This window comes from Corapipo altera, unplaced genomic scaffold, assembly GCF_003945725.1.
Source record: "Corapipo altera isolate COAL_440 unplaced genomic scaffold, ASM394572v1 56, whole genome shotgun sequence".
In the NCBI taxonomy this organism is placed as follows: Eukaryota; Metazoa; Chordata; class Aves; order Passeriformes; family Pipridae; genus Corapipo; species Corapipo altera.
The window spans coordinates 11,078,457-11,105,029 of NW_020884896.1; the positions used below are offsets into that span (position 1 = coordinate 11,078,457).

Genomic DNA, 26,573 nt, shown 5'->3' on the forward strand with positions numbered 1-26,573 from the left:
AGAGAACAGCTGGGCAGGGCCTGGGTACTGCACACACAGCTCGTCTTGTGTCCTTTTCTTGCTGGGGAATTCTTGCATTGCTCAGCTTTCAGGGGTAGGGACTCGTTACAGCATGTGTAAGTGGCACCACGTGTCCTGACAGAGAACAGAAGTGAAAAGCAGGATAAGGAAAGCTGATGGAGGAATGGGATCCTACTTCAGTATAGCTTCTGTTAGTGAAATAATCTTTTATGTGAATTCCACTTTATTCCTAAAAAATGTAGCTATTTATAACTCCAAAGTATATGAAGTTAACGCTTTTCAAAAAATACTGACTTGCAGAGAGTTTTTTTCTGCTCCTGGGGTTGCACATCTTCAGTTACAGAACAAAACATCCCCCCAATTAAACAAAAGACCCCAAACAAACAAACCCACCAAACAAAACAAAAACAACTCCAAGCAACAAAACATTTTTGAAACAGACCCCCTATATCATTCCTCTAGGTGTAGTATGTGTGAACATGGCACTTTTACTCACCAGTAGAGTGTTTTCTGTGGACAAACAAGCATTAGGAAAAACAGTCTCAAAAAAAAAAAAAAAGTTGAATCCTACGTGAAGCTATTTTAGAGCTGTTAGAAGGCAGAGTAACCCGGAGCCTCTGGCTGTACTTGTGCTCTGTGCTGCTGCCAGGCCTGCTGGCTGTGCTCCAGGAGCGCTGACATTTTCAGCTGTGCGAAGTCCGTGTAAATGAGCGGATACAACAGTGTTGCTCTTAAATCCAACCTAGGGCAATGTGGGTGTTCCCGGTGCTGCTTCCCCCGCCCCAATTCGAGGTTGCAGGTGGCAGGATGTGATGGATGGGGAGGAGAGGCTGTCACAGCTGAGCATGGTATAAATTCAAGAGGGGAAGAGGCTGTTCGTGAATTTCGTGGGTGCACGAGAGCTGCGCAGAGTCTGCAGAAAAAAGGTAAAGTGCACCTCGGACAGGCTTTTTTTCCTTATATGCATATATGCATTATTATTATTTTCCTTTTTTATTTGATAACATCTTAAACCCTTACCTTGGAGGGTAGAGCCCGCGTGGGGAGGCAGAGGTGCTGGGGGTTCGCTCGCCCAGCGGGGCCGGGTGGGCTGTAGTCTGCGCCGGCCCTGGGGAGGGGGGCGAGGGCAGCCCCGGCCCGGCCCCTCTGGCCGCCCCGGCGGGGAGCGGAGCCGGGCTGGATCAGGAGGTGATGGAGCCACGGTGAGCCTTCCCGAGGAGGGCTTGGGCTGGTCCCCAGCGGGGCGGATCGGTGCCAACAACGAAACCTCTCCGGCCCCTCGGAGGGGTGCGTGGGCAGCGGGATGCGGCCGGCGGGTCGGAGCCCCTGAGCCAGCCGAGGTTAGGGAGGTGGTGGTGGCAGGAGCACCCAAAGGAGCCGGTTGCACAGCTGAGGTCCTGCTCCGGGTCAGGAGCAGCCTGGCCACCGGTGAGCCTCGGCGGGTGTGTGCCTGTGGTCCCGCCCAGGGCACAGCTCTGCCCCTGCGCTCAGTCGCGGGGATTTGGGCAGGCTCCGCTGCAACACGTGGTGAATCTGCTCTCTGTAACGAATGAATAGAGCCGTGCCACCTTATTAAAATAACAAAATCCCCCATCACCCAGAAAACCAGACCCAGCGCACGCTCTAGTGCTTGAATGGATTTGTTTCTAGCTCTTCTAGGGTGCGGCCAGGGGAAAGTGCTGAACCTGCCAGGGCAGGCTTTCCAACAGGTTGTGTCCCATGTCCTTAATAAAAATCTTTCTGCAGAAAACGCAAAACCAACTTGATTAAATCTTGATGATCAAGGAAGGACTAAAGGACCTGGAATGATACAGGTAATGTGTTTGGACATTCGTACTTCATAAAGAAACGAGAATGGCTGTTGTCTTTGAATACAGCAACAACAGCTTTTCCTGCTATGTTGCAACAGGTAGAGGAGGACTCAGGCTGGTTCCTAGTTGTGATACAAATTCATGCACCTGCGAGCAAGTCACTTTGTCTCCTCTTACCTTGGTTTCTGTGTATGTTAAAGAGGGATGAAGATGCCTTCCCCGGTGGCCTGGACTGGAAAGTAAATGGAGATGGCTGGACCCTGCTTCCGAGTTATCTGGGAAAATGTGAACAGACATTAAAATGTGACCTACTAATTGTGAAAATTATTTCATGGGGACTTGTGCTAAGTTGACTTCACTTTGTTTGTTTATTTTGCATAGTAAAGATGAGGCATTACTGTGAGACAAGTCCCACATACAACCACATTTTCCCATTTCATTCAGAGAGGGCTGTGCTGTACAGGCAGTGTGTGTGCTGAGCCATTCTTCATCTTCTGTGTGCTGGGCTGTCGACCATATCATCTCCTGTGTGTGTTCCTAAAGATATCTGGGTCTTCCAGGAAGACTCTAAAAGGAATAAGTAGATGGAATGACTTAAAAAGTAGGTCTTTTTTGACCCTACTGCAGTTTCGGAAACAAACAAAAAACCATGTGGAAGATTCTTACTTTCTAGAGTACGGCCTTTAGGAAGAGCCCACAGGCTGCTGTTCTGAAAATGCATGCAGGTATCAGCTTGTACATGTTTGTCGGAGTGATACCATGGAGATAATTCCCAGGTTTGTGGTTTGTCTTTGGGGCTCACAGAGATGCAGCAGGAAGATAAGGTGTGCATCAGGGTTAGTTTTGTAAAAGGGGCCAGGTGAGATAATCTCAGCATGTCTCGTATTCTGAGAGTTGAACTGAATACCAGAGATGTTCAAAAAGGATGTTTCTTCTCTCCCTTCAGCCTCTGCTTTAGGTAATCACTGCAGCTGACAGGTTTGGAAAAAGTACAGTTCCTCATTTTTGGTATATCAAGTGTCTTGGGAAGGGCAGACCAGAATTCTGTTTCCTCAAGAGGGAGACTCATCACAGCAATTTCCAAGTCCTTACTCCTACTTGGGGTTATTACGAGGTTTGTCCTTCCAAGCTGGTGCCTGTGGTTCGAGGCTTGACTTCTTCATCTACCAGCTTGATGCTCTTTAGCCAGTAGTTTGATTCTGCTGCAGACAGCAACCCCCTTCAGCACTGCTGGGAACATAGGCAGGGGAGACTCTTGGGACAGCAATACTGCCAAGTGAAATAATAGAGGTCTTATGTCTTGTAAGATGAGGTGACAAACCTAAGGTCTTCTTGTCCCTCTGGGAAGTTCGTGGACAAAGGTGTCTGTGTGGTGTGGTGGTACATTTAAGGAATAAAGCAGAGATATGTTGTTTTGCTGATATGCACGAGACAGCTGCCTGCTGCAAGAGCACAGGGAGTGTGATCCTCTCCCTCTTCGTTCTTTGGGAACCATTCACACCTGCTTGTGGCATAGGTAGATCAGTAGTTGATCCACCTCAGGTGTGAAAGTTTTTGACTGATGCAAGGCAGTGCAGGTCAGGCCAGACACCCAGCTGCAGATTCCCTTTCCAGATTTGCAGAGCTCTGGGCAGGGGGTGACAAAAACAATTACAGTAATTGCACTGGAACCCATAGCCTTGAATTAGTTCTCAGTAGGTTGTCTGTATGCTCTTATAACCTCTCTATAAATTAAATTGTTTGGTTGTTTGTTTTCTTATACTGTCTTTGGTTTGTCCTAAGACACTAAATTTCCCCAGATCCCCATTCCACTTTTCTCAGCCACTCTATAAAACATTTCTTCCCAGCACCCACCCTGGATGCCCGCTGCTGCAAGCAAGTGCAGAGTGCTTGCAGTGCTGAGGCAGCTCTGCCTCCTTTGGGTGGTCTTGCATGTGGCATCCAGCAAAAGATAAAAAAGGTGAGGCATTCATGGAGACACTCCTGCTGCTCTAGCCACAGGCAAAGTCAGTAGCATGAGTTTTTCTGTCAGAACAAACTACACAGTAAGTTTGGCTCAAGCTCTTGGGTCAGAAAAGTGTCTTTTATTCTGTAACTTGTGGGTCACACAGGACCTGATCTGCAGTATCAGATCCCTCAGCCCCTGTGAGCAGTGCTGCAAGATCAAGGTCTTTTTTATGTACAGGAGCCCTTTATTGCACAGACAAAAACAGCCTGTCAAATCTCACTTGCTGTAGAACAGGGGGAGAAGAATAAATAAGCTGGTTCTGCAGAGCATCTTATGGAAATTTAATCATGTTTATAGCTTGGAGAAAAACACTGTCAAAACTTTTAGACTGAAATTTGTGATGTTGTTTTAAGGAGAAGTTAAACATTTCCCTGTTGTCTTCCCCCCTTCAGTTTCAGCTCCCACTGCTAGCTGCCCCCAGTCCTCAGGCTATGCCTGTGGCTGGGCAGAGGGGGTACCTGGAGCTCCTAAGAGACATGGCCCCCTGCCTCCAAACCTCACCCAAAAGAATAAAGTACAATTTACATATGGAAAACAAGCTGAAAGAGACTAAAACAGAGGGCAGCAAGATTGGCTTGATTGAGCCCATAGCAGCAGGTTCCCCTCTGCTAGCCAGGCTGGTCCTGCCCAGTGGAATGCTGAAAAGTGTAACACCACAGGGTTGTAATGGCAGTGACAGGAGGTCACTTGGCTTGTTAAGAATATGTCCTAATGAATATGCAGTGTAATCTTTCCTGCTTCCTCTGCTATTGAAGGAGGACAGTTTGAAAAATGAGCTGGAGATCCCTTTTGTTGCAAGCCGGGTCTCTGAGAAGAGGTGGTTATTAATTAAAGCATCTGACTGGTAGCTTTAAGTGTCTCCTACTTGTCCCGGTAAAAGAGTAACATTTGCCCCAAAGTGGTGTTTGTGACATTAACCGTTCTGGTAAGGGCCTGTCGAAATGGGGTACTTTCATGTGGATACACACAGGATTGCTGCTCGTGGTGGTGTTTCATGTCAGGCAAGTTTAGCAAGGTACATGAGACCAGTTGCAACCCTTTTTTTTCCCCCTTTCTTACAGACACCACTCCCTTCTCAGGCAGGTGCTTGGCTCATTGTAGGTGCAGTTGTGCACCTGCAGGTAGCACAGGTGACCATCATAGCCCATGGTGCTGGGTTCACTGTGTCTTCAGACCACAGTTTGATTTTGTCTCATCAGTAAGAATAAGCAAGCCCAGATATTTGGCAGATGCTGAAAGACGTGTTGGGAAGGTACTTGCCAAGATCTGTTCTCCCGTCTACCTCTCTCTCCCCTCTCGTTTCACTCCTCCAAATAAGGTACATGTGGTTATACTCTTACTTTGCTTCGCGTAAGTTGTCATCATATTTAAATGGCCCGAGTAAGAATCTGGGTACAAAAGTAGGAGTTTTGACTGACTGGCTGTGGTTTGGACAAAAAAAAAAAAAATTATTTTTGACTCTGAGCTGAGGTAAACATTTTTGAGATTCCCTTCCTTAATGGCCACTAAGAGAAACTGAAAAGGACCTTCACTCACCACCCCATCCCCCAGGAAAGCTGCTGTCTAAAGTTGCTGCTGCTAATCCTGGGCTAATGCTGACGTGCAGCAGGTGATGATGAAGTTTTCTTTCAATTCCTGCTGCTGAGAGTCTACCTGGACTGAAAGCAAAGAATTCATCATGCAGATTAGTTGATTTAAATCCAAGATAAGACCAAGTTGTAGAAACATCTTGACCTGTCAATGTTTTGTATGAAAAGAACCTGAAATCCCCCCCTCACACACACCTGTCACATCTGGTTGCAAGCAGAGGCTTGTCCTCCGTTGGGTGATGTGAGCTCTGGAAATAGCTTCTAGAAAGAATGTCCTTCCCTCTGTGGCATGTGCCAGGGCTTGGAGCTTCTGAGGGACACAAGGGCTCCCTTGGTGAACTCATGTTTTGTGTTGACCTCCCTTTACTTAACCAAGCTTGGGTTAGTTTGATGAAGTCTGGTGGGGGTGTGAGAGGATGTGATGAAGGGTGATGCTTGTAAAGCACCTGGTACTGCAAGGCAAAAGTGTTACTGTGTTAATAATCCTTGGTGACACTTAATCCCCTCTTCATTGTGGACCTGGGCAGGTAACTGATCATGGCCTGCTGCAGATATCTTGCCTTGTCTGATGAGAGGGGTGTGAGGTGCAAGGAGCTGCATAGGCTCAATGAGTCCTTGCTCTGAGAGGTGTGTCTGGGATGGGTGCTACAGATTCCCCTGGCAGAGGGAAGGATCAGAGACTGATACTCTGCTATAAGACAAGCCCATCACTTCAAGTGTCTCTCCCACTCTCCTGAGGAGCTGGCCTAGAAGTTTCTGATGCTTAAAGCTCAGCTTGTGTCCTGGGCTTTAAAGTTTTACGTATCCCTGGGAGCACGCCTGTCTCTTGATAAGGTCTTCCCATTTGTAGAAATACAGGGGGTGCTGGCATCCAATCTCAAAAATTGGGGAAACTGAGGAACATTAAATCCAAGGTAAAACAGCAAGACAGAAAAAGGATCCATCGCTCAGCTCCTTCCTCTGACTGCATATGTTCCTTTCTGTGCAAGCTAATATAGACAGATGTGTTCGAGGGCGGTGGTGGAAGGTTGGACTGGGACAGGCAGTGTGGAGACCCCATGGGACACCCAGGAGACTATTTGTTGACCCCCCACTGCCCTGACTCATAAGGTTTGCCGGATTACACTTCCAAAGAATTGGCACCTGGAGTGATGGGAATGGGCCTATTTCGGTGATTTCCCCAACATGCCACAGTTTTTCCCATCTGCTTATTAAATATATAATTTGCTGCAGACAAGGCTTTCCTGAGAAAAATCCCTCTCTGTTTTCTTGGAAAAACAACTGGTTAATAGAGTTAGTAATAAAATACGCTCTTATTTGTCTTTAACTACACAAAGAAATTCTGCTTTTGCAATGACAGAGGCAGAGACTCATTGGGAATCCAGTCAAGGGTGTTCTAGTGAGTGCTTTTAGTCTGTACAAAAAACCGAATATATGTGTTTGAAACAGAAAGCCAGACACACTTGGTCTAAATCTGAGCATGCTTGAAAGTGTCACTGAAGTCCTCCAATGATGTGATGGCAGCCTTGCTGATTTCAAAGGAAAAATGAGCAGAAAATTTACTTGCCTGGACAGTTATACATAAAAGCATCTCCCCAGAAAGTCAGCCTTTGGAAAATGGTAAGGCATGAAAGAGCCTATTGTTAAATGTTGTTGAAGACCCATGATGAGGATATGCAGCAGTGCTGGCTGAGGCAGAATCCACAGGATGGGTTCCCGCCGTGTCGGGGGACACGGCTCTGCCCTGTGCTCAGTAAACCCCCAGAGTGGATGTGTTCAGCTCTCCCTGGCTTCCTGAGGGACAGAGAGGCCCTGGTGGGATTCAGCTTCAAGAGGAAGGTGCAATGAAGAGGAGGGACGTGGAGTAAGGAGAGGTCTGGGTGGGCATGGAGGGGAGGAGAAGAGGGCAGGCTAGACTAGGTGGTCCCTCCCTCCCCTACAAAGCCTGCTCTCCCTGCTTGTGATAGGAAAGGAGATGAGTAGGGAGATTTTCTTTTCTATCCTTCCCTCATTTTCATGTTTTGTCCTTTTGTTTCCCACCCTTCTCTCCAGGGCAGGAGTTACTTTTGCCCCTCAGACAAAATGTTTCTGAGCCCATCACCTGATACGCCCAGCAAGGAGATGATCAGCTGCAGGTAAAGAAACTGGCTTTAGGAACTGGATTCTTACTGCTCTCTTTTTTTTCCCCCCTCCCAGATTTGTCACCATGAGCCTCTTGTCACTTCCATCCATCTGCATTTTCCTGCTTTCCCGAGGTATGTTTAAATTCATCATTTTACATTAGTGGTTTTTGTCTCAGGTGCTTCCCCGCGTCTGGCCGGAGTTCTTTATTCCGAGGAATGAGAACCAGTGCCCCTCCCGGAGGTTTACGAATAAACTTCTGAAACATAGTTTCACACAGAAGGAGAGAAAATAATATACCTGGAGAAACAACTTTTCTGAGAATTCAAACATATGTGACTGATCTGTAGGGTCTAATTGATATGGGAAAAGCTGAAGTTGTTATCATAGTAAAAGTGCATAAATTTCTCCAGTGCTTATGACTGAAATCTCAGAAGCCTAAGCTTGGTCTAGCTCTCATTCTTGCACTGTCCCCACAAGCAGTGAGCATAGGGACTGTCCTGTGTGCTGGAGTCATGTCCTTGGCATTTTTCATCCTTTCTCTGCCCCTGCTAGAAGGAATTTCCTGTCATAGGTAAACTGCTGTGTCACCAAATTATTTTTTTGCAAATGTGAAATGTATACAGCAAACCAGAATTTTTGCTATTATAGATTAAAGCAGGTGTGGGGGTTTTTGGGTTTGTTTTTTTATTTGTAAGGCAGTTTGTAGCGTTCGTGGGTGATTATTTGTTTAATCCCACAGTTTTGCTGGTGTTGGGCGTACTAGAAATCCATGTTGACCAGGAGATGGTCGGCAAGATCTCAGCTGCTGTCAAGTGTAAGTTTGCTTTATAAAGCAAGTCCTTTCTATTTCTGTTTTTCTCCTTCCTTTTTTTTTTTTGTTTGTTTGTTTTCCATTTATTGCACCCATTCAGTCCCCAGCAATGATCTGGCAAGCACAGCACAGCGGCTGCTTCTGCCCTAGCATGGCTTTCTTCCTCATTGGTGTTGGCTCTTCTGGGATGCAACCTATTCTGTTTTTCCCAAATTGGCTATTTGCCAGCTGGCTAGTGTTTCTGTCAGTTCCTTCAGAGCTGACTTCAAGCAATCCTGATTTAGAGAGCTGTGTTTAATTACAGACTTGATCAGACATCCCACGTGGGTAGTTTTTTCAGGCTGTAAAGCCAGCAGCAGTCACGATGCTGTGAGTAGGGGTGACAGAGCTCTGGTTGGCTGGCTGGCAAACCGTGTTCACCTGCAGCTCCCCAGATGTACTTGCAATCACTGATAAACTGTATTGTGTGTTCTCCTGCTAACCATTATTTTCTGTTGGCTGTCAAGTGATAAATTACATTTTTTCCTATGCTGGGAATGCCCTACAGCCCCATCCTACAGCACCATGTGTTCAGCTCATATATACCATCTTGAGGTGCTGTGTTTGGGTGTTCCTCACTGCTGCACATCACCACAAGTCCTTGGGTGGGCTGCAGACATCCTACTTACAAGTCCCAGGAAGAAAACTGCATGGCTACAGCTGGAGCTCCCTCCTCGTACTGCTCGACTCCAGAGCAACCTGAGGAGCATTTCTCCATGCTGAGTCCAGTCCGGGCTGGGGGCACAGCAGATTTCTCTGTGCGTGCTTAGGCAGGCAGCTGGGGGCAGGGACAGCAAACCGGGTTCTTGCATCTCCACGTTCAGCCCGGCTTGGAGGACAAGGCTTACAGGCCAGGACGGCTCTGGAAGGGGGGCTGTGCTCCAGCTTGTCCTCAACACAGTGCTCCAGGGCAAGGCTGGATGCCCTCTTAGAAGAACCAGTGACCCAGAAGGGAATGCTTTACAACTTTCAATCCCTATAATCTGGTATGAGAAAACCATAATTATAAATTGAGGTTTTGGCTAGCAGAAATGATTTGGAAAAAGTGGTGATAATAAAGAGATTATAATAATGGGGATAGAGTAATGTCACTGGCCAAAATGGTTCAAAGGTTTGATGTGCTTGCTCTCTGTATTGAGCTTCTGGATTCAATTTCCCTTGAAGATGGTTCTGGTAAATGCTGCAGAGGCGACTTTAAAATTTCCATTTAGATGCTTTGAAAATGACTCTTCAGTGTCTGCAAACTGCCATTTATTTATTTATGTCAGTGAAATTATCAAAAGCATAAGCACCTCAGAAACTTGTACTTGGGAGCAGTTGTGTTCATGCAGGCAGGGGTGATACAAGGACACATCTCTGAAGACAAGATAAAAGGCAGATTTTTGTGAAAAGTGTTTCTGTCAGTGTCTGGGAGCTGTTCAGAGAGTTCATGTTTAGAAAAATAAGAGCGTGTTTTGAAAGATGTGCTGCAGATGAAACACTTTGGTCTCTGAGGAACTCTGTGCACTTTGCAAATGCCTTCTGTGTTCCTGTCTGTGCCCTGGGCTGGGAGAGTCTGCAGGTCCCACCGGCACGGCCGCCTCTCCCTGCTGCTCACCCTTGCAAGTCCTCACAGAGAGAGCAGCTCTCCCTGCAGTTGGTGATGCTGCTCCCGTGCTTTCACTGAGCTGGGAAACCAGGCTGGGGACCTGGACTCTAAGGTGAAAGCCTGGCAGACTGTGAGAGCTGAGCTGGAGCTGCTGCAGGCCAGAGCATGAGTGCCTGTGGGCGATGGGACATCAGCACTGGGCTGGCCCCCGTCTGCAAGTCCATTTCTCTGTCTGGATTTTCACCTCTTGGCTGTCTACTTTCAAAGAGTGGGACTAACAAAGTGCAGTTTCACGGTGTATATATTTTTTTCTCCCAGTGATGCAGTGCTCTGCTTCGTTAGATGTCCTTTTCCTCTTGGATGGCTCCTACAGCATTGGCAAAGGAAGCTTTGAAAGGTCCAAGCACTTTGCAGGCAAGCTCTGTGATGCCTTGGACATCCATCCAGACAGAGTGAGTGTCAGGAATGTCTTGTCTAAGTTTCAAGCAGGTGGGCAATGTGTGGAAAGGCCAGTGGTAATGTGCTGAGTGAAATTGCAAAATCCAACCTACCAGATGCCATGAGGTCAGAGTATTTATCCAAAAGCCAGACAGACTGCGGTTCCTGGTGTGCATCAGTCCCACAACACTACCCTGGTTGAGGGCCTTGGGTTGGGCTGGGATGGTGGTTGTACTTGATTCCCTGCCAGTACCTTTCCAAATAAATGTCAGGTCTTTGGGAAGGTTGTGTCAGAGACACAAGGTCTCTGTGTAGCAGGAAGAGGAACCTGATGCTGGACAGCCTGTGTCTTTGATGACTCCTGATCCATGTCTGATTCTCCAGAGAGATCTGGGAGCAAGGCAACAGAGGCGGGTCTTGTGTTTGCTCCTGGTTCCCACAGCTGGGATGCTTAGACTTGTACCCAGAAAACCTCCTCCAAATCAGATAGCACTGCTGTTCCAGGTCCTAAGATCGAAAGCTGCTGATCTGCCCCTGTTGCAGAGGGGCTTTCAGCTTTGGAGGCTGAAGTCACCATTCCCTTCTATAATTTTTTCACCTAAAAAATCTTTCACCTTTCACGTCTCAGCTTATAGTCACACAGCACAGGAAGCTTTCTGCAGCCTGAACAGTGATGGAAAGGAACCACAGTGCATGTGTGAGGCTTTGAGAGATGCTGGGGGGGGGCTCAGGTTGAAAGGGACATTTACTTCTTGTGGCGCACACTAAATTGACTGAAAGACTTGCATCTAGGGACCAATTGCGATGTAGCTTAGGCAAAAGAATGTAAACATTTACTGTTTGAAGATTTAGTGTTGTGTTTTGTCTTGGTTTTTAAATACCATCCTTCCCCTAGTCTTTCACTTAATCCTCACATAGACTGGACTGAAAATCAGTAGCCTTTTTGACTTCAAAGTTGTCACATTCCATAAAACTTCTTTTCAGACTTCAGTGAAATATTCTGGATCTACTGCCCAATACAGACAATTTAGTCCATTTGCATTTTCAACTATAGAAAAGGGTTTTAGAGGAAGTAGTAGAAAAGTTATTGGTTTGTGTTGCCTACTGTGCTCAGTGCCAGAGGGAACTGCTCCTAGTAATGGAAAGATTTCCTGCACAGTGTCTAAATGGGTTGGTATAGAAGGTGTTATTTATAAACTTACTGTCCCTGAGGCTACTAGGATCTAAATATAAATCCTAAGCTGCCTGTAACTGCAGCAAAGGCTCCTGTTGCCTGTAGATGAACTTGCCTTGTTTATAGTCTGTATAGATAGTACTGGGGTTTCTGCTCTATTTTAAGTTCATTTAGAGTGCCAGTGGTTCAACAGGGAAAGCAGAGTTTGCCTCTATACAATTTAGTCTTCCCAAATTTGTAAATTGATCAAAAGAGTAAACTTGCACAGTCACCTTTCGTAATCTTTAACCTTTTCTTTTAGGTCCGTGTGGGGATGATACAGTTTAGCTCAACTCCCCACCTTGAATTCCCACTGGATTCTTACCTAACCAAACAAGAAGTGAAAGAGAGAATCAAGAGGACTCTGTTCAGGTCAGCTTATTTTACAGTTCTTCTCTTTTTCTGGGCTATGAATAATTTCTGGATTGAGAGTTTTGTGAGATTCAGACATCTGTTTTGCTGTCCAAACACAATGTGGTGCCCCCTGGGAGGGAGGTGAATGAACACTGTGGTCCATAATCCACAGCCTGCTAAAAACATGCAACCTGGTCTGTCTTTGGCAGGGAAAGTTGATAGGGGAGAAAGTTTTCAGAGTCCTACTATAACATGGTAAATTCCAGATTTTTCTGGCCATTTGTGCCAGGCAGTGGGTTACACCCTCCATGGAAAAGCAGGCATGGTGTTCCCTCATGGCCAAGCAAAGGCAGGACAATGTGCTGCTTCATTTTTTGGTGGTTACAATTTCCTATGTCCTGAAAGGTAGCGACAAATTGCTGGTCTGTAGATATCTGTGCATGAGTGCTTGCTGAATTCAAGAGGATCAGGTTTTCAGATGGAAACCTTTTTTTCTTTCTGAATGTTAAGACTTGGATGTCTTCCCATGACCTCAGGAAATGGAGCCAGAAGTTCAAAGCACTGTCCTTAGAGCCTCTTAAAATCCAAACTTTTAATCTTAGAGAAATACATTTGGATTTACAAAGGATCTGACAATCACCGCAAAATAAAACTTGTTTTGGTGATAGATGAAGTACTGGTTATGGCCTGTGGGTGTCTATTCTTTTAGCTGATCTGCTTTAGGATTAAAGATTATATCAGCATTCCTCATGGATGTCTTCTGCTCTCAGAATGATGTACATATTGCAAGTGAATGTGATCACTTTTGCATTTTTCAAGCAAGATCAATTGGCTGGTTTTGCTGTATTTCTTTTGATAAGTTTAGCCAATCAAGGAAACCTCTCGTGTACTGTTACAGGAAAAACTTTCCAGAAAACAAGATACATCCTCCTCTCTGGCTGTTGCTTGAAAGTCTGTGAGAGCAGAGAAAGTGAAGCAGTGTTTGGTGTCTGGCACTGAAATTCCTTCATGACAACAGACGGATACTGACAGATCAAACAGAAATAATGACCTTGTGCTTGGCTGTTTCATCCAGTTTAAATGAAAAGCTGACATTTTGAAGTAGATAAAATAGTTATGGATGGATTCCAATTGGCTTCTGAAAAAAAAAAAAAAAAGAGTGTTTGTCATCTTGGTTGAGAGGCTCCTTGATGTGCTTCTGATGAGCCTTTTGGCCAGTGAGGCATTTCCTGACTTCAGCCCTGTGCTCCAGGCACAGAGCTGACAGCACTTGGAAGGAGACAGCGCTGGACTGAAGTGAAGCTTTTGTGATTTATTCAGAGACTGTTGGTCTCTCTCTGTGAATGCTGTCCAAAGAGCTTTGGAATTCATTGCCCAGTTTCAGCCATATTCAGTGGTAATCTCAGAAGCTAAATTTTATATGAATTTCTTTCATATAAGTCAGCAGCTTGTTACAGGAGAGAAACCTTCTTAGTGCTGTTCCTAAAGAAAAGCAGCAGGAAAAGTCCGGACCTCTTTTGGATTCAGAAAATCCTTATTGGACTAAAGCCTCAAGCATGCTTCCACTGTGTCAAAACCCAGCATACCTCCAAATGCAAATTGATAAGAAATTGAATTTAATGTGTTTTGGTGCAGAGACTCTTTATTGACTTTTTCTAATCCTCAGGGCTCATATGGGCACAGTGTACTGAGTTTGTCAAGATTTAGTCATCACACTGACTACACACAATGTGTCTTCCTTCATGTATATCACTTCTCACTGAAATGTCTGACAGATACAGATATCTGGTCAGAAAAAGGCAGATTTGAACATGCTATGAACACATGGCCACCGAGTATGCTTTGACATGATGGAGGGCAGAGGAGGAAGTACCTAAAGGAAGAAGCTCAAAGCAAAAAGGCCTGGCAGATACTGAATGAAAAAGGTTTCTATGAAAATCAGAGAATAGATGGAAAAATAATGAACTTGGGCATGATTAAATGCTTTTGTAGAATAAGCAAATCAGGAATCAGATGCTGAAGCAAAGGATGGATGTTCAGAAAGCAAATGAAGGTGTGTTTGTGTCAACACCAGTGTAGGAGAACATGAATCCTCCAAGGAAGGAGTGACACTTCTGGTTTGGTTTCTGTGGCTCTCTCTGGATGGCAGTAAAAGCAGCCCTAAAGGGCAATCACAGAAAGTGATTTATAGCACAGGTCCTTGGACAGAATTAGAGGGCAGCTGGAAATGTCTCTTTTTTGATCTAGTGGCTGTATTATCACCAGATCTGTGAGATCTGGAGATGGAGATCACAGATGGAGAACTAGCAAGAAAGGAAGAGGGAGACTCATGTCCATGCAGGGCTTACCCCTTTGAGATAAGCAAAAATTTAGCCCTCCAACAACAAAAAGATGATGCCTTGTAGGCAGGGATTGAAGCTGGCCACAGGAGCTGAAGAACTTGCAGTGGAGGTTACCCTCAGTTTTTCCAGGGGACGAAAATCCTTTACCCAGCATGTTGTGTTGTAGCAAGGCCTTTGGTGTTGGCTGGGTGGGGAACAAGGGTGGTTGATGTGAGGCTTGAGTTGGTTGTGTCAGGTGGCCACAGCAGGGCCTGAGGTGCCTGGGCAGTCTGAGGCTCTTAGTGTGGGAGGTAGGGAGGGAGTTGGGGCATCTGGGAATGATTTCACCCAGTCACCTTGGGATCCACCTGCATGGCCCACCAAACCTCACCCTGGAAGACAGAGGCGAGACCATCTCCTACCTCCTATCCAAGGTCTCTATCATGTTAGTCATGGCTTTTACTTAAATAAAACTTCAGTGTTTGGCTCAAAATGTAATCATTCCTGCCTCAACCTGACAGAGATCATAGTTTTATATATAATTCTGATGACATTTCATGGGACATAGAACATGGAGTCCAGTCTTGACTAGGCATCTCTAACAGTCATTTAATGTTAAATCCTAAAAGCAGAGGACAGTCCCTGCCCATGGAGCTCACTAATAATAATCAACAACTAGAGTAAATGTGCAGCCCATGAAAATAACCATACCCTGTCCTTCCCCTCCTAGATCTCTGTGTATGTATAGCACTCCCCTTTTTTATTCCCTTCTCCTTTATTTTTAGCACCCTCTGCAGTGAGGAGCTCCTTCTCAGTTCACATCTAGTATGCTATCACCATGCATCTTGGTATGCAGACACTGGCCACAGCCCTCCCTGCCTGCAGTCAGCATCCCTTCTTTTGGGTGCACTCTGCTGCCAGAGGGACCTCTCCAGGCCTTGTACTGAAGTGCAGCACTACCTCCCAGACAGACAGCTGCAGTATCTACAGGTTCAGCAGGGCAATCAGACTCTCAGGTTAAGGAGGCATCCAAGAGTCAGCAAATCTTATTTTTTAATAAAATCAGAAGAAGTGAGTGACATTTTTTCTAAAGCATCTTTGACTGAAGCTGTCCTCTGGCAAGCTGTAGCTTATTTTCTACTTATACTGCATTCAAGATTGCTTTTCCTTGGGAGTTATTGCACAACTGCAAGGCTTGATGTCTGCCCTTTCCTAGTGCTTAGCAGCAGCCCATTTTACCTGCTGATTTATGACACTGCTGGAATGTGCCCCCTTTGGCACCGGAGTCCTGCTGTGGATTTAATACTTTGCTACTGAGAGGATTGCTGAGTATTGAACTAATCAGCTTATACCTCAGGAACATTCCCTTCTCCAGGGAATATGGAAATTGCTAAAATATGCCAAAATATGAAGGTACATGGTTCCTTGCACCACCAGAAACAGCTTTTCTGGGGCCAGGCAAGAGGGATTAGATGGTTTTGTGGAGAAGAACCTGGGATCAGTGCTCAAATCTGCCTCTATTGTCTTTGGTCCAAGATGACATTTAGTTTTCTTCCCTTCAGAGGTCAGCTTGAACGCCCCTCCATCTCTCTGGATGTGTTGTGTGGCAACAAGCAGAAATATGCTACATTTCCCATTACCAGAGGGGGGAAATTTGAAAACCAAATTGTAAACTCAGTAGCAGAAGAGCTTTGATTTCTGCTTTTCTGATTTTTATCTCCTTGCTTTGTAGAGGTGGGAGCACAGAGACAGGTCGGGCTCTGAAGTACGTTCTCCGCAAGGGATTCCCTGGTGGCAGAAACTCAAGTGTCCCTGAAGTCCTGATCATCATTTCAGATGGGAAGTCCCAGGGCAGCACTGCGATGCCTGCAATGCAGGTGAAGGAGAAACACATCACAGTTTTTGCAGTGGGAATTAAGTTTCCAAGGTAGGGAACTTTCCAGAGTGGGAAATGAAGGCGCAGCAGGTCCTAGTGAGTGAGAGGTGGTCTTGGGCTAGATATGAGTTTTGGGAAAAGAAAAGGGGAATTTGCAGATTAACACAGGCATGGAGGAAACACTGCTTTAGTGGCTGATGTAGAAAGAAGACCAGAGTTAGAGAGAAAAGCTTTTCCACTCAGGAGAGCTGTGCTACTGCCTGAGACTAAACAGAGGAGGACCTGGAAAACTATTTGATCAGTATCATGATTTTGTGTCAGCTCTCTATTTGTTGCACAAGGGTTGGCCTTTGATACACAATTCTTTGGGGGGAGACTAAGCAGTTGAACCCTCCCTTGCCTGGCAGGTGGGAGGAGCTGCACGTGCTGGCCAGCGAACCCCCCGAGCAGCACCTGCTCTTTGCTGGAGATGCTGATGATGCTGCCAACGGCCTGTACAGTGCCCTGACTGGCTCTGTCTGCAGTACCACTGCTCCAGGTAACCCCTCTCCTGGCTCTGTCTTCATGCCCAGGCTTTGAGCTTGGACCATGTCACTGAGTGAGGAAGATGAGGCGGGATCAGGAAGCGTACAGGGGAATTAGCAGGTGTTGCACTTCAAGGTAACCTGCTTCTGGTGCCCAAACTGGATGATGTGCTTGCCAGCTACCTCTTCAAATGCTTCTAAGCTGCAGGACCTTAAATCTTTCTGTCTCTCGGCTCACCTTTGAAAATGAGTATTTGTGTATGTCACGGAGGATAGAGGGATAAATACAATTGTGTGACATTTTCTGATGGACTTGGCTATGTGTTAAGGGGAAGCACCAGGGGCATGCTGGAGATAGTAAAAAGATAAAACTAGAGTGGTCCAGAGGTAGAAGAAAATCAAATACATGAATGATAAAGGCAGCAAGGGGGCTGAAAAGCTGTAATTGAATCCTGTACTCAGCAGTGCAAGATTTATAGCAAAGCAAAGGAGGCTGAATAGTGAGCTCCCCAGAAAGTGGAGTAGGCTGGTGAGCTTGTTGACAGAAAATTTCCCTTCTGGGGTCTCATGGAAGCACTGTTTGGTCTGCTGCTGGCAAGTAGTTGAAAATGGTTCTGTTTTCAGGCAATTGATGCTAGTTTGCATTTTTCTTTGCCACAGGCTGTGAAGTTGAATCCCACCCTTGTGAACGCAGGACCCTGGAGACTGTGAAAGAGCTGGCTGAGAACTATGTGTGTTGGAAAGGCTCAAAGCAGCCCAATGCAGTGCAGGCTTCACTGTGCCCCTTCATCAGGTGAGCTGGACACTCACACCTCTACAAGTGAGTGGGGCTGAGAGAACATGAGAGATACAGTAATGAGGTTTTTGTCTGACCTTAACTCTATACTGGGATGAAGACTGATGCAAACATGGTCTCTAGTTGTAGGAATAAGCTCTGCTCTGACCATTGGCTGATCTGAGAAGCAAAGGGTAAGAGGAGGAACTGAGACAAGCAGAAGACAATTAGCCCAAGATCACCATATATATTATAAATGGAATTTGGATTAGTTTCTGACCTGTTGAACCAAGATCTTTTGAAGTTTACATCTCTGTAAATTTGTGTTTACATCTCTGTAGACTGTGCTGCAGAGGGTTTCTAGGTCCAGCTCCCTGTGCTGGTGCTGGTTCTGTTTTTGTCCACTCATGCTTTCTTCTTTTCAGAGAAGACCCTTTTTCTTTGCTTGACTGCCCTGGAGGAGCTTAGGAAGGACTTTCCTATGGGGAAGTTCCAGTCACTGTCAGAGAACACTACTTAGAATGGATGTTTTCTTTTGAAATACTTGTTTTGAAAAATTGTGTTTTCAAAGGAAAATTTGTTCCATTGAAAACACAGTAAGGTCAACCTTGAAGACATCTTGTTAATCTTTCAATTCTTGATGAGTCTTATTCTTCCTGTTTCAGATGGAAGAGAGTCTTGGTAAAATACCCATCCAGATGCTTCCGGACTGTATGTCCAGGTGGGACTTTGCTCTTCTAAAATTTTTATTTACGAAGCAGGAAAAAATAAAAAGACAGGGCTTTGCTCTCAATTCTAAAAATTTTTTTCTGAGTGAGAGATTGTGATGCTTAGCAAGCAGTTGATAGTTCATCTAGCTTTTTTGTCTCATGAATAATATCTATGACCAGAGCTCTTCTGGATTAAAATGTCTTCTTGTCATTTCTTCTTCTACTTGAGAAGCCTGTGAATCCTCATCTACTCAGGTGCTTATGGAAGAGGTTTGTGCTTGCAGGGTGCCACTGCTCTCCAGCTAGGGGAGTATGCAGTGATGCCTCCAGCCATCGATCTGCTACCATGAACAGCATCAGTTTAGCAGGGAACCTGAGCCATGCTGATTGCCAGCCTTGTTTGTTGTGGCTGTTGAAATAGCTGTGGTCCTTCAGTTCTATTTGCATTTTCAGGTGACAGCAGCTTTATTTTCTTTGTCAGTACAACACTGTTCAAGCAGCAGACCAGACAGACTCATTCACTGCTGCTGTAAATCTGGCAGAGCAGAAGGACCTTTAGTAATTCTGTATTTATATGTATGAAGCTTCAGTGGTGTTGTTCCAAAGCAAACAAAGTGAGGTCAGTCTGGTTTGTTTTCTTGTCCTTGCCTGCTGGAGAGCCATCCCAAAATGAAATTGCCATTGAGGTGAGGGTACACATGTCCCTGTGTTAGTTCAAACTCTACAGCAAGAGGGGCAGAGCTGTGACCCCTTTTCCATTAATGGTGATGCTCACACTGGCAGAGGATGGGAAGGGGCAGGCTCCCTGTTGAGTCCTTGTCTTTCTCTCTTCTGGTCCTGTTTAGACCCTTGTGACTCCCAACCATGCCAGAATGGTGGCACATGTGTCCCAGAGGGACTGGACAGATACCACTGCCTCTGCCTGGTGGGATACGGAGGAGACTTCCACTGTGGTAGGTGTGAACTTGTGCTCTGCCTCCTTCCTTCTCAGCTGTGGTGGGCCTTTGTGGTGCCCTTTGCACTGCCATGGGGATGACTGGGATTGGGCTGCAGTCTTTGGGCTTTTCTCCAGAAGACTGGCTAGGTTTATTCCCATACTGATTACGACTGTGTCAGGGCCAGTGACTGAGTCCTGCTGTTCAGAAACCACGTGGAGATGGAGAGCATCAATACTGACAGTCTCACCCTGGTGTGGCTGCCTTTGGGTGTAAATGGAGGTGCCATGTGATCAGGATAACAGAGAAAATGGGAGAGACACATGGATGTGTCTGTTGGTCCCCTCCCTGCACACACGAGCCCAGGAGGAAGTCCTGGTTTGGGGAGTTCAGTATAAGGAAGCCAAGAAGGTCCTGTTCATTAGAAAATGCCTTGTACTTACTTTCCCCAGAACCAAGACTCCTACTTGAAAGTGTCTCAGGGTGTTATAGGTGAGAGTTTGGTGCTTGGACTCTCTCCTTTCTTCAGTGTGTGATTGTGTACACTCAGAGTGTTTTGCCCGCTGTACTAAGAGAGTGAAGTTGTCATTTCTGATTTGAAGTTTGCCATCCAAAAGGTCGTGAATTCCCCCAGACCCCTATAGGTATTTCCTGTCTTTAAAGGCTTATGTGGCATCCAACCAATAAAGCTCACTCTTGGCACACTTGTCCTGCAGCTCATGGCATGACTGGGTTTGGGTTACTGGACACAATGTCCCTTCTCCACACCACAGGGCTCCCAGCAGGCCCCAGCTGAGGTGCCTGCCATGCTTGTCTTCTTGCCCTGTAAATGACTGATTGCTGTCTCCCTTTCCAGCAGCAAAGTTGAGCCTGGAGTGTGGCGTGGATCTCCTTTTCCTGCTGGACAGCTCAGCGGGGGTCACACTGGAAGGGTTCCTGCGCTACAAGGCTTTCCTCAAGAGGTTCCTCCAGGCAGCGATGGGCCAGGACTCGCCAATGAACGTGGGGGTGGCCCAGTACGATGATGATGTCAGGATACCCATTGAATTGGGCCAACACAAGGATACACTCAGTCTCATGAAGAGCGTTGATGCTTTGGATTTCAGTGGAGGAAGAACCCTGACAGGCAGAGCCCTGCAGTACATTGCAGAGCACGGTTTTAGGAGCACCCCGGTCTTTGCAGATGTGCAGGATGATCTCCCACATGTGGTTGTCCTGCTCACTGACTCGAAGTCCCAGGATTCAGCGGCAGAAGCCCCTCAGTACATGAAGGACCGAAATCTCTTCTTGATTGGTGTAGGCAGCAGCTTCATGAGAGCAGAGCTGACCAAAGTGACTGGCAATCCACAGCAGACAATTGTCTACTCTGACCCCCAGGACCTATTCAACAGGATCCCAGAGCTGCAGAGAAGAATCTGCAGTGTGGACAATGCTGAAGGTAAGGCTGTGGTATGGGCATTGTGGGATGAGTTTGCTAAGCCATGAAGAGGTGTTCTGAACTCCAGTGGTGAAGAGGGAAGGACAGAATGATAATTATCCTTGTTTGGTTTGTGTCAGTCACAGATCTAGGGACTAACTTTCCATGAGTGATTTTTTGTGAGGGATCTACCTACTGGTGTGAGAGAGACATAGATCATACTTCACAATGCAGTGTTGAATTTTGCCCACAATTTCCTCCCACTGCTTTTTTTTGGTCAGAAAGGAGTACATGTATATTCTGAAAGATACCACGTTTGCACTCTTTTACCTAGGCTGCCAGGCACAGTCTCTTGATTTGACATTTGCTGTGGATGCCTCATCTGGAGTTGGCCGGGAGAACTTTCTGCGTCTGAGGCACTTTGTCAGGAGCAGCTGTTTCCACTTCACCATCAACCGGGATCTCACCCAAATTGCCCTTGTGATCTATGGCAGCAAAGCTCACACTGCATTTGCTTTGGCCACCCACACAAGCAATTCTGCTGTCCTGCAAGCCATCAACCAGGTGCCTTTCCTTGGGGACTCAGCCTCTGCTGGCAATGCCTTGCTGCATATTTATGGTGACGTGATGACCGTGCAGAAGGGAGCAAGACCTGGTGTCAACAAGGTGGTGGTGCTGCTCACAAACGGGGGTGGACTGGAGGATGCAGCTGCCCCAGCTCAGCAGCTGAGGCACAACGGCATCTTAGTGTTTGTGGTTGTCATTGGGGACGCACAGAGGGACACGCTACTGAGAGTTGCTGGGTCTCCCAGCTACCTGGTCCACATCTCCTCCTATGAAGACCTGCAGTATTACCAAGGCTTTATCATTGAAAGAATCTGTGAAGGTAAGAGGACATCCAATCCTTACTCTCTATGTTGGTACCACCAGCTGCTGTTATTGTAGGTTTTCTGATTCTTTACCGAGTGAGCTCGATACTATCTTCTGCATTTTGTTGATGGGGAAACTATGACTTAGAGATCTGGTGACTGTCCAAAGCAGTCCTATAGGAATGGTAAGCAACTAAGATTCAGTCCAGTGGAGACTGGGCATAGTATGACTGGCCCTTTCTAACCCTGCTATTCTGCTTTCCCTGAAAGAAAAAAAAGTTTGTTCTTTTTCTGATGTTGTTTTAAATCTGTAGAATTTTCTGTGAGTTACTGTACTACCTGCAGTGTTGCTGGGGGGGCTTAATGGCACATGTTTCTATGCTGGTCCCTGAGTGTCTTGCTCAATAGGTCTGTGACCAGATGTTTTCAAAGTGGTGAGTCTGCAACCTCATTACTCCTTTACTCCTTAGTGTCTCACTACTGAAGTTATGGTGTAGGCTTCAAGAGTTTATATGTGTTGCACAGGATTTAATCTTAAAATCGGGATCTGCCCATTTTGAAGCCTGTGGACTGCTAAACTAGGCCTTCAGACAGCTTGTGATTAATTTTGTTTGCAGGACCAAATCCTTATCTTCAAAGTGTGAGGGAAGAATTTTCAAATATTCATGTAAAAACTCATGTTTGTGGGGGAAAGAAAAAAGAAAAAGATGTACTTTCTTCAAAACTTTGAGTCCTGAGTGCCAGTCCCCAGCTGGGGAAAAAGAAGAGGCTCTAATACTAAGACTGAAGCACTTGCATGCTGAGTGTGAGTGCCTGTGTTTGGACCCTCATTTTCACATGTTAATGGTGGTGAAAGTGTTTCTAGTTAAAATGCCATGCTTTGTTTCTCATTCAAAATAGCCCGAGTTTAACATCTAGTTATTTGCTTTTGTTATGTTTTAACACATTCATAAGACCGAACAAAGAAGAAGCATGTTTTGAGCTTCAGCACAACCAAAGGTCCTTTTCATCTCTGGGAATACCTGTGTCTCCTTCAGGCTTAAAAAGAAATACAGCACCCTCTCTTTGGGGTGAAGAGCCGATCTCCTGGCAGGCTGTGCAGATGGTTTCTACCTGGAGCTTTTCAAAGGGTTTCTGTTGCAGTGGTACTTTCAGCTATGTTATTATAAAAACAATGTGCTGTACCATGAAATTAACTGAAACACTGCAGATGAAGGGGAAGAGACAGCAAGGTTCAATGAGTCAGGGTAAGAACTTATCATTTCCTGAGACTGAATTACTGCTTTCATTTTATGTACAGGTAATCACTGTTTGTACTAGATAAGCCCTTCATTCATTCTTCTACTCCCAAGTCCAAGACTCAATAACAGAACCATGGTCTGTGAAAGGACTTAAAAAAATTTATGACTCATGATAAAAGTATTTGAGAAACAGACCCTGCCTCTGGACACGTGGAATATGGTATTTATTCTGAGGCTCAGCTGAGAAGTGTCCAGAAAAAAGGACCCAGGGTCTAAGAGAAAAGATCTCGAGCATTAAATGTATACAAACCTCATTAATGGAAATAAAAGTTCTTGGGATCATCAAAGGGTATAATCCTTGAAGTGCAAGAAGCGTATTTTCTCAAATACTATGTTAACAGCAGGCTTGAGTTCAGAGAAAAGGTGTCCCGGTGGAATAGCAAAATTCCCCCAGATAAGGGCTGTGAGGTTATGCTGTGGAGCAGCCATGGAGGGATGTGGTGGACACATGACATGTAGAGCAAGGGGCATGGAAAAGTTCTCTGGGGAACAGCAGTGCCTGGAAGATAAGTAGTGTGTCCAAGAGACCTAGCTTTCATTGCCAGTGGCTCTACCCGCCCATTGGAGGTGTCCTACACTGTCGGGTAGGACCCCATCTGAGATGTCCCATGGTGACAAAAATGGTTTTGAACCCAGCTTGGATCCACATAAAATAAACCAGACCTAAAGACTGAGATGTCTCAGGACTATCCAAAAAAAAAAAAGTATTTCAATTACAATTTTGGCAGTGTTAAGTGTGGGTTGAGGTTTGATGTGCATGTATCATCGTCTGTACAGGGAGAACAAGCACCACGTGTGTTAAGCTGTAGAAAGCCCCCTGACAGATGGGGGATAATAGTTGTATTCTTTCCTTCTTCCCCATTTTCTATTCCCTCTGTGCTCTTCGTACTATGGAGCAAAGGGTAAAGCTAGCAGCTCTACACCACACAGTTCAGCAGAGGAATTTCACACCGCTACCAACAAGGCGGTGGTATTGCCAGCAGACTGGAAGCAAATCCCTCTGGGATGCTGCTACTTAATCTAATGTATTGGCAGCAAGGCAGCATGAAACACTGCCAGCCCTGCTGACAGCTGGGCTCTGTTGTGTTAAGAGGGTTGGGAAAGCTGTCACATACTTCATAACAACAGGGCTAATAACTTGGGCTGTGGTTGCAGGCTTCTCTCAAACCTCCTAGAAAAGAAGCCCAGAAATTTTTCCTGTGTTTTCCATTCATGCCAGCCTTGCTTCCCAGCTGACTTCTTGTCCTTGTTATTCTCTGGTAGAAACTTATGTCCTCTCTTGGGCAAGGTGGGGTTTGAACTCCAGTGGCATCTGGGATTGTAAACCTCTTGGAGCAGGGCATGTGTCTTGCTCTGCATTGTCAGTGTCTGGATGTGGGGAGCTTGGAAGTGCTCATGTGTTCAGTGCATAGCTCTGAAGATGCTCCTTTTTGCTTTTCTGGGATGTTTGCCTAACATGATGTCACTCTTTTAAGCTTTATTATGAATATTCTCTTCCAGATTACGATATCTAGGAAAGCTTTTCTGTTCTGTAGGTTAAACACAGAGGAGTTTGACACTTGACACACAGTCCTCTGTATCAAGACAGGGTTGTGAATTTGCACCCTCTGCCACATTAATGTGTTTTTCCATTCTCATTAGCCCTAGATGACATTTTTTGATGCCTGGGATATATAGTTACTTATCAGCACTCCTGATGGATGTGGGTCCTAGCTATTAATACTCTAGATGTGCCTGAGCCTGCTCTTCTTTTTGTGTTTGTTGCAGAAGCAAAAAGCCCCGTGAACCTGTGCAAACCCAACCCCTGCATGAACCAGGGCGTGTGCATCCTGGGGCCTGGGAGCTACCGCTGCAAGTGCCATGGCTGGGAAGGACCCCACTGTGAGAGCAGTAAGGATCAGCAGACAGCAACCTCGGCACATGTCATCCCTTCTGCCCAGCCCCTCTAAACAGATCCCACACCGCCACCTCTCCCTCAAGCTGTTTGGTGCTGATGTGGTCTCCATCAAACAGAAAGTGGAGAGGTTTGGGCTAGTGAGGGGAACAAGGGCTTCTTTCACGAAGCTGTGTCCTGTTTTGTACATTCACTGAGTTGGCTGTGAGGGGACCCTAAAAAGGTCTAAAAATTTTGGTAATCTTCTGCTCTGTTCTGTTCCTCTTTTCCCTCTGCCCTGCTAGAAGAAATAATCTCTCCTAAACTACCCAGGTAGAAAGATCTAGCTCCCTTTTAATGGGAGGGAGCTATTTCTATTGGAGCATGACCCCCTCCCTGTTGCTTTCACTGCTTTCCGCTGTGCAAAAGCGTCCCCATTGCCTTCCTCCTCTTCAGCAGTGGAGCAATGGTCAGGAGGTTGGGAGTCACTGGCTCCCTAGAGGGGGCCCTGTGCCCTCAGGGAGAAGTTCTCAATTTAAGTGGGTTTCCCTCTTCTCAAGTATTTTGCTTTTTACCTGAACCCAGCAGTTCTGAATTCCAGCCTGTGACCTCTAACACCTCTCAGCTAAGGCCAAGAGGATGTGTATTTGATTGTCATGGACTAAGCATGACCCTATCCCTTGGTTCTAAAGCCCTTATCCCACATCTGTGCTTCTCTTCTGCAACAGGAGTTGCCCGGGGTGATTCTCCAAGATCTCCAGTTCTTCCTCCGCATTCCCATGTGCAGTGGAGTCCAAGGGGTTTGCAGCACTTCTCCAGAGCCTTCTGGCCCACTGAAAGGCACCTGGATGAGAGACACTGACACAGATGTGCCGAGTGCTCCAGTTCTCCCTCCAGGAACACTCTACTGCCACTCACAAGCACAATCTAGCAAGCCACCACTGTCCTTGGCAGTGATGGAGCTGCTGTAGCAGAGACTGTGCTGAAGCCATTCCTGGTTCCTTGCATTGCACAAACTGGGCTTTCCAGTTCTCTCTTTCTTTTATAATTGAAATAAATATTTGTGTTTAAGTATTTATTTCTGGAATTTTACATTTTCTCATCCAGGTCCTAGGGCCATGGGATTGGTTTTTTAAACAGACTTTGAGAGATCTTTGTGCTAGTTTCAAAATATGTAGAAGCTTGAGCAATTCTGGAGCTCCTGCTGAAGGGCTATAACAGATTACACACTTGCAGCCACGTGCTGGAGTGAATGGCTTGTTATATGCAGGAAGACAAAGAAGAGGAAGGAGAACTGATTACAAACCTCTGTTCTGTTTCAGAAGTTGTCCATGCTGTTTTCTTCTCTGAATTTATTTGGAAGGATTGAATATGGTTTATCTTCATGGGCATTTTGTAGCTGCATATTTTTGATAAGAAGAGGTTTTAAAGAGTGTTTAATGATTGATGCAACTCTAAAGCAGAGCTTTGGCACTCAGTGTGTGTTGCTGGGTTTTTAGTAGGTATGTTGACTGCTTTTCTTTTAGATTTGACCCAGGTCAAATCCAGTTACCTGTACTGCAAACACACCAAGTAAGGGCAATTGCCCAACCATTTGCAACAAAGGTCTGGTCTGTTTAGGCTCTGGATGGAGCCATGATTTGTACCATCCTTTTGGTCTTGGATCTTGGTCTATCTGCTGTGAGGTTTAACTCCACTCCTCCCCTTCCAGCAGCACTTGTATCTGACAGCCACAGGCTGACCTGGAGGGACTGGACCAGGGCAGCCTCTTGAGTGCCTTTGCAGCATGCTGGGAGTAGGCCAGAGGAGGAAGGGGCCTGGACCAAGATCTCACTCACCCTTTTCTTCCTTCTCCTGCTGGCCATCTCTTTGCTCTCTCCTTTGCTGGTGCATACTTTCTCTTATTTCTTCCTTTTGCCTATCCCAGGTCAAGTCTCACCTCTTCTTTTTGGTTCTGTTTCCATGGCTTAGAGCTT

At 46.0% G+C, this 26,573-nt stretch overlaps 1 protein-coding gene across 1 annotated transcript; it reads left to right on the plus strand.

Annotated features, from left to right (window-relative positions):
• Window positions 1-878: 878 nt before the first annotated feature.
• Window positions 879-25,671, plus strand: VWA2 (von Willebrand factor A domain containing 2). Its single transcript, XM_027648088.1, has 14 exons — window positions 879-947; window positions 7,626-7,684; window positions 8,293-8,367; window positions 10,310-10,443; window positions 11,905-12,014; window positions 16,050-16,244; window positions 16,601-16,731; window positions 17,378-17,510; window positions 18,158-18,213; window positions 19,048-19,155; window positions 19,994-20,575; window positions 20,889-21,440; window positions 24,492-24,614; window positions 25,326-25,671. The coding sequence occupies exons 2-14, from the start codon at window positions 7,636-7,638 to the stop codon at window positions 25,457-25,459; spliced, it is 2,382 nt and encodes a 793-aa protein (XP_027503889.1). The 5' UTR covers window positions 879-947; window positions 7,626-7,635; the 3' UTR covers window positions 25,460-25,671.
• The last annotated feature ends 902 nt before the right edge of the window (window positions 25,672-26,573 follow it).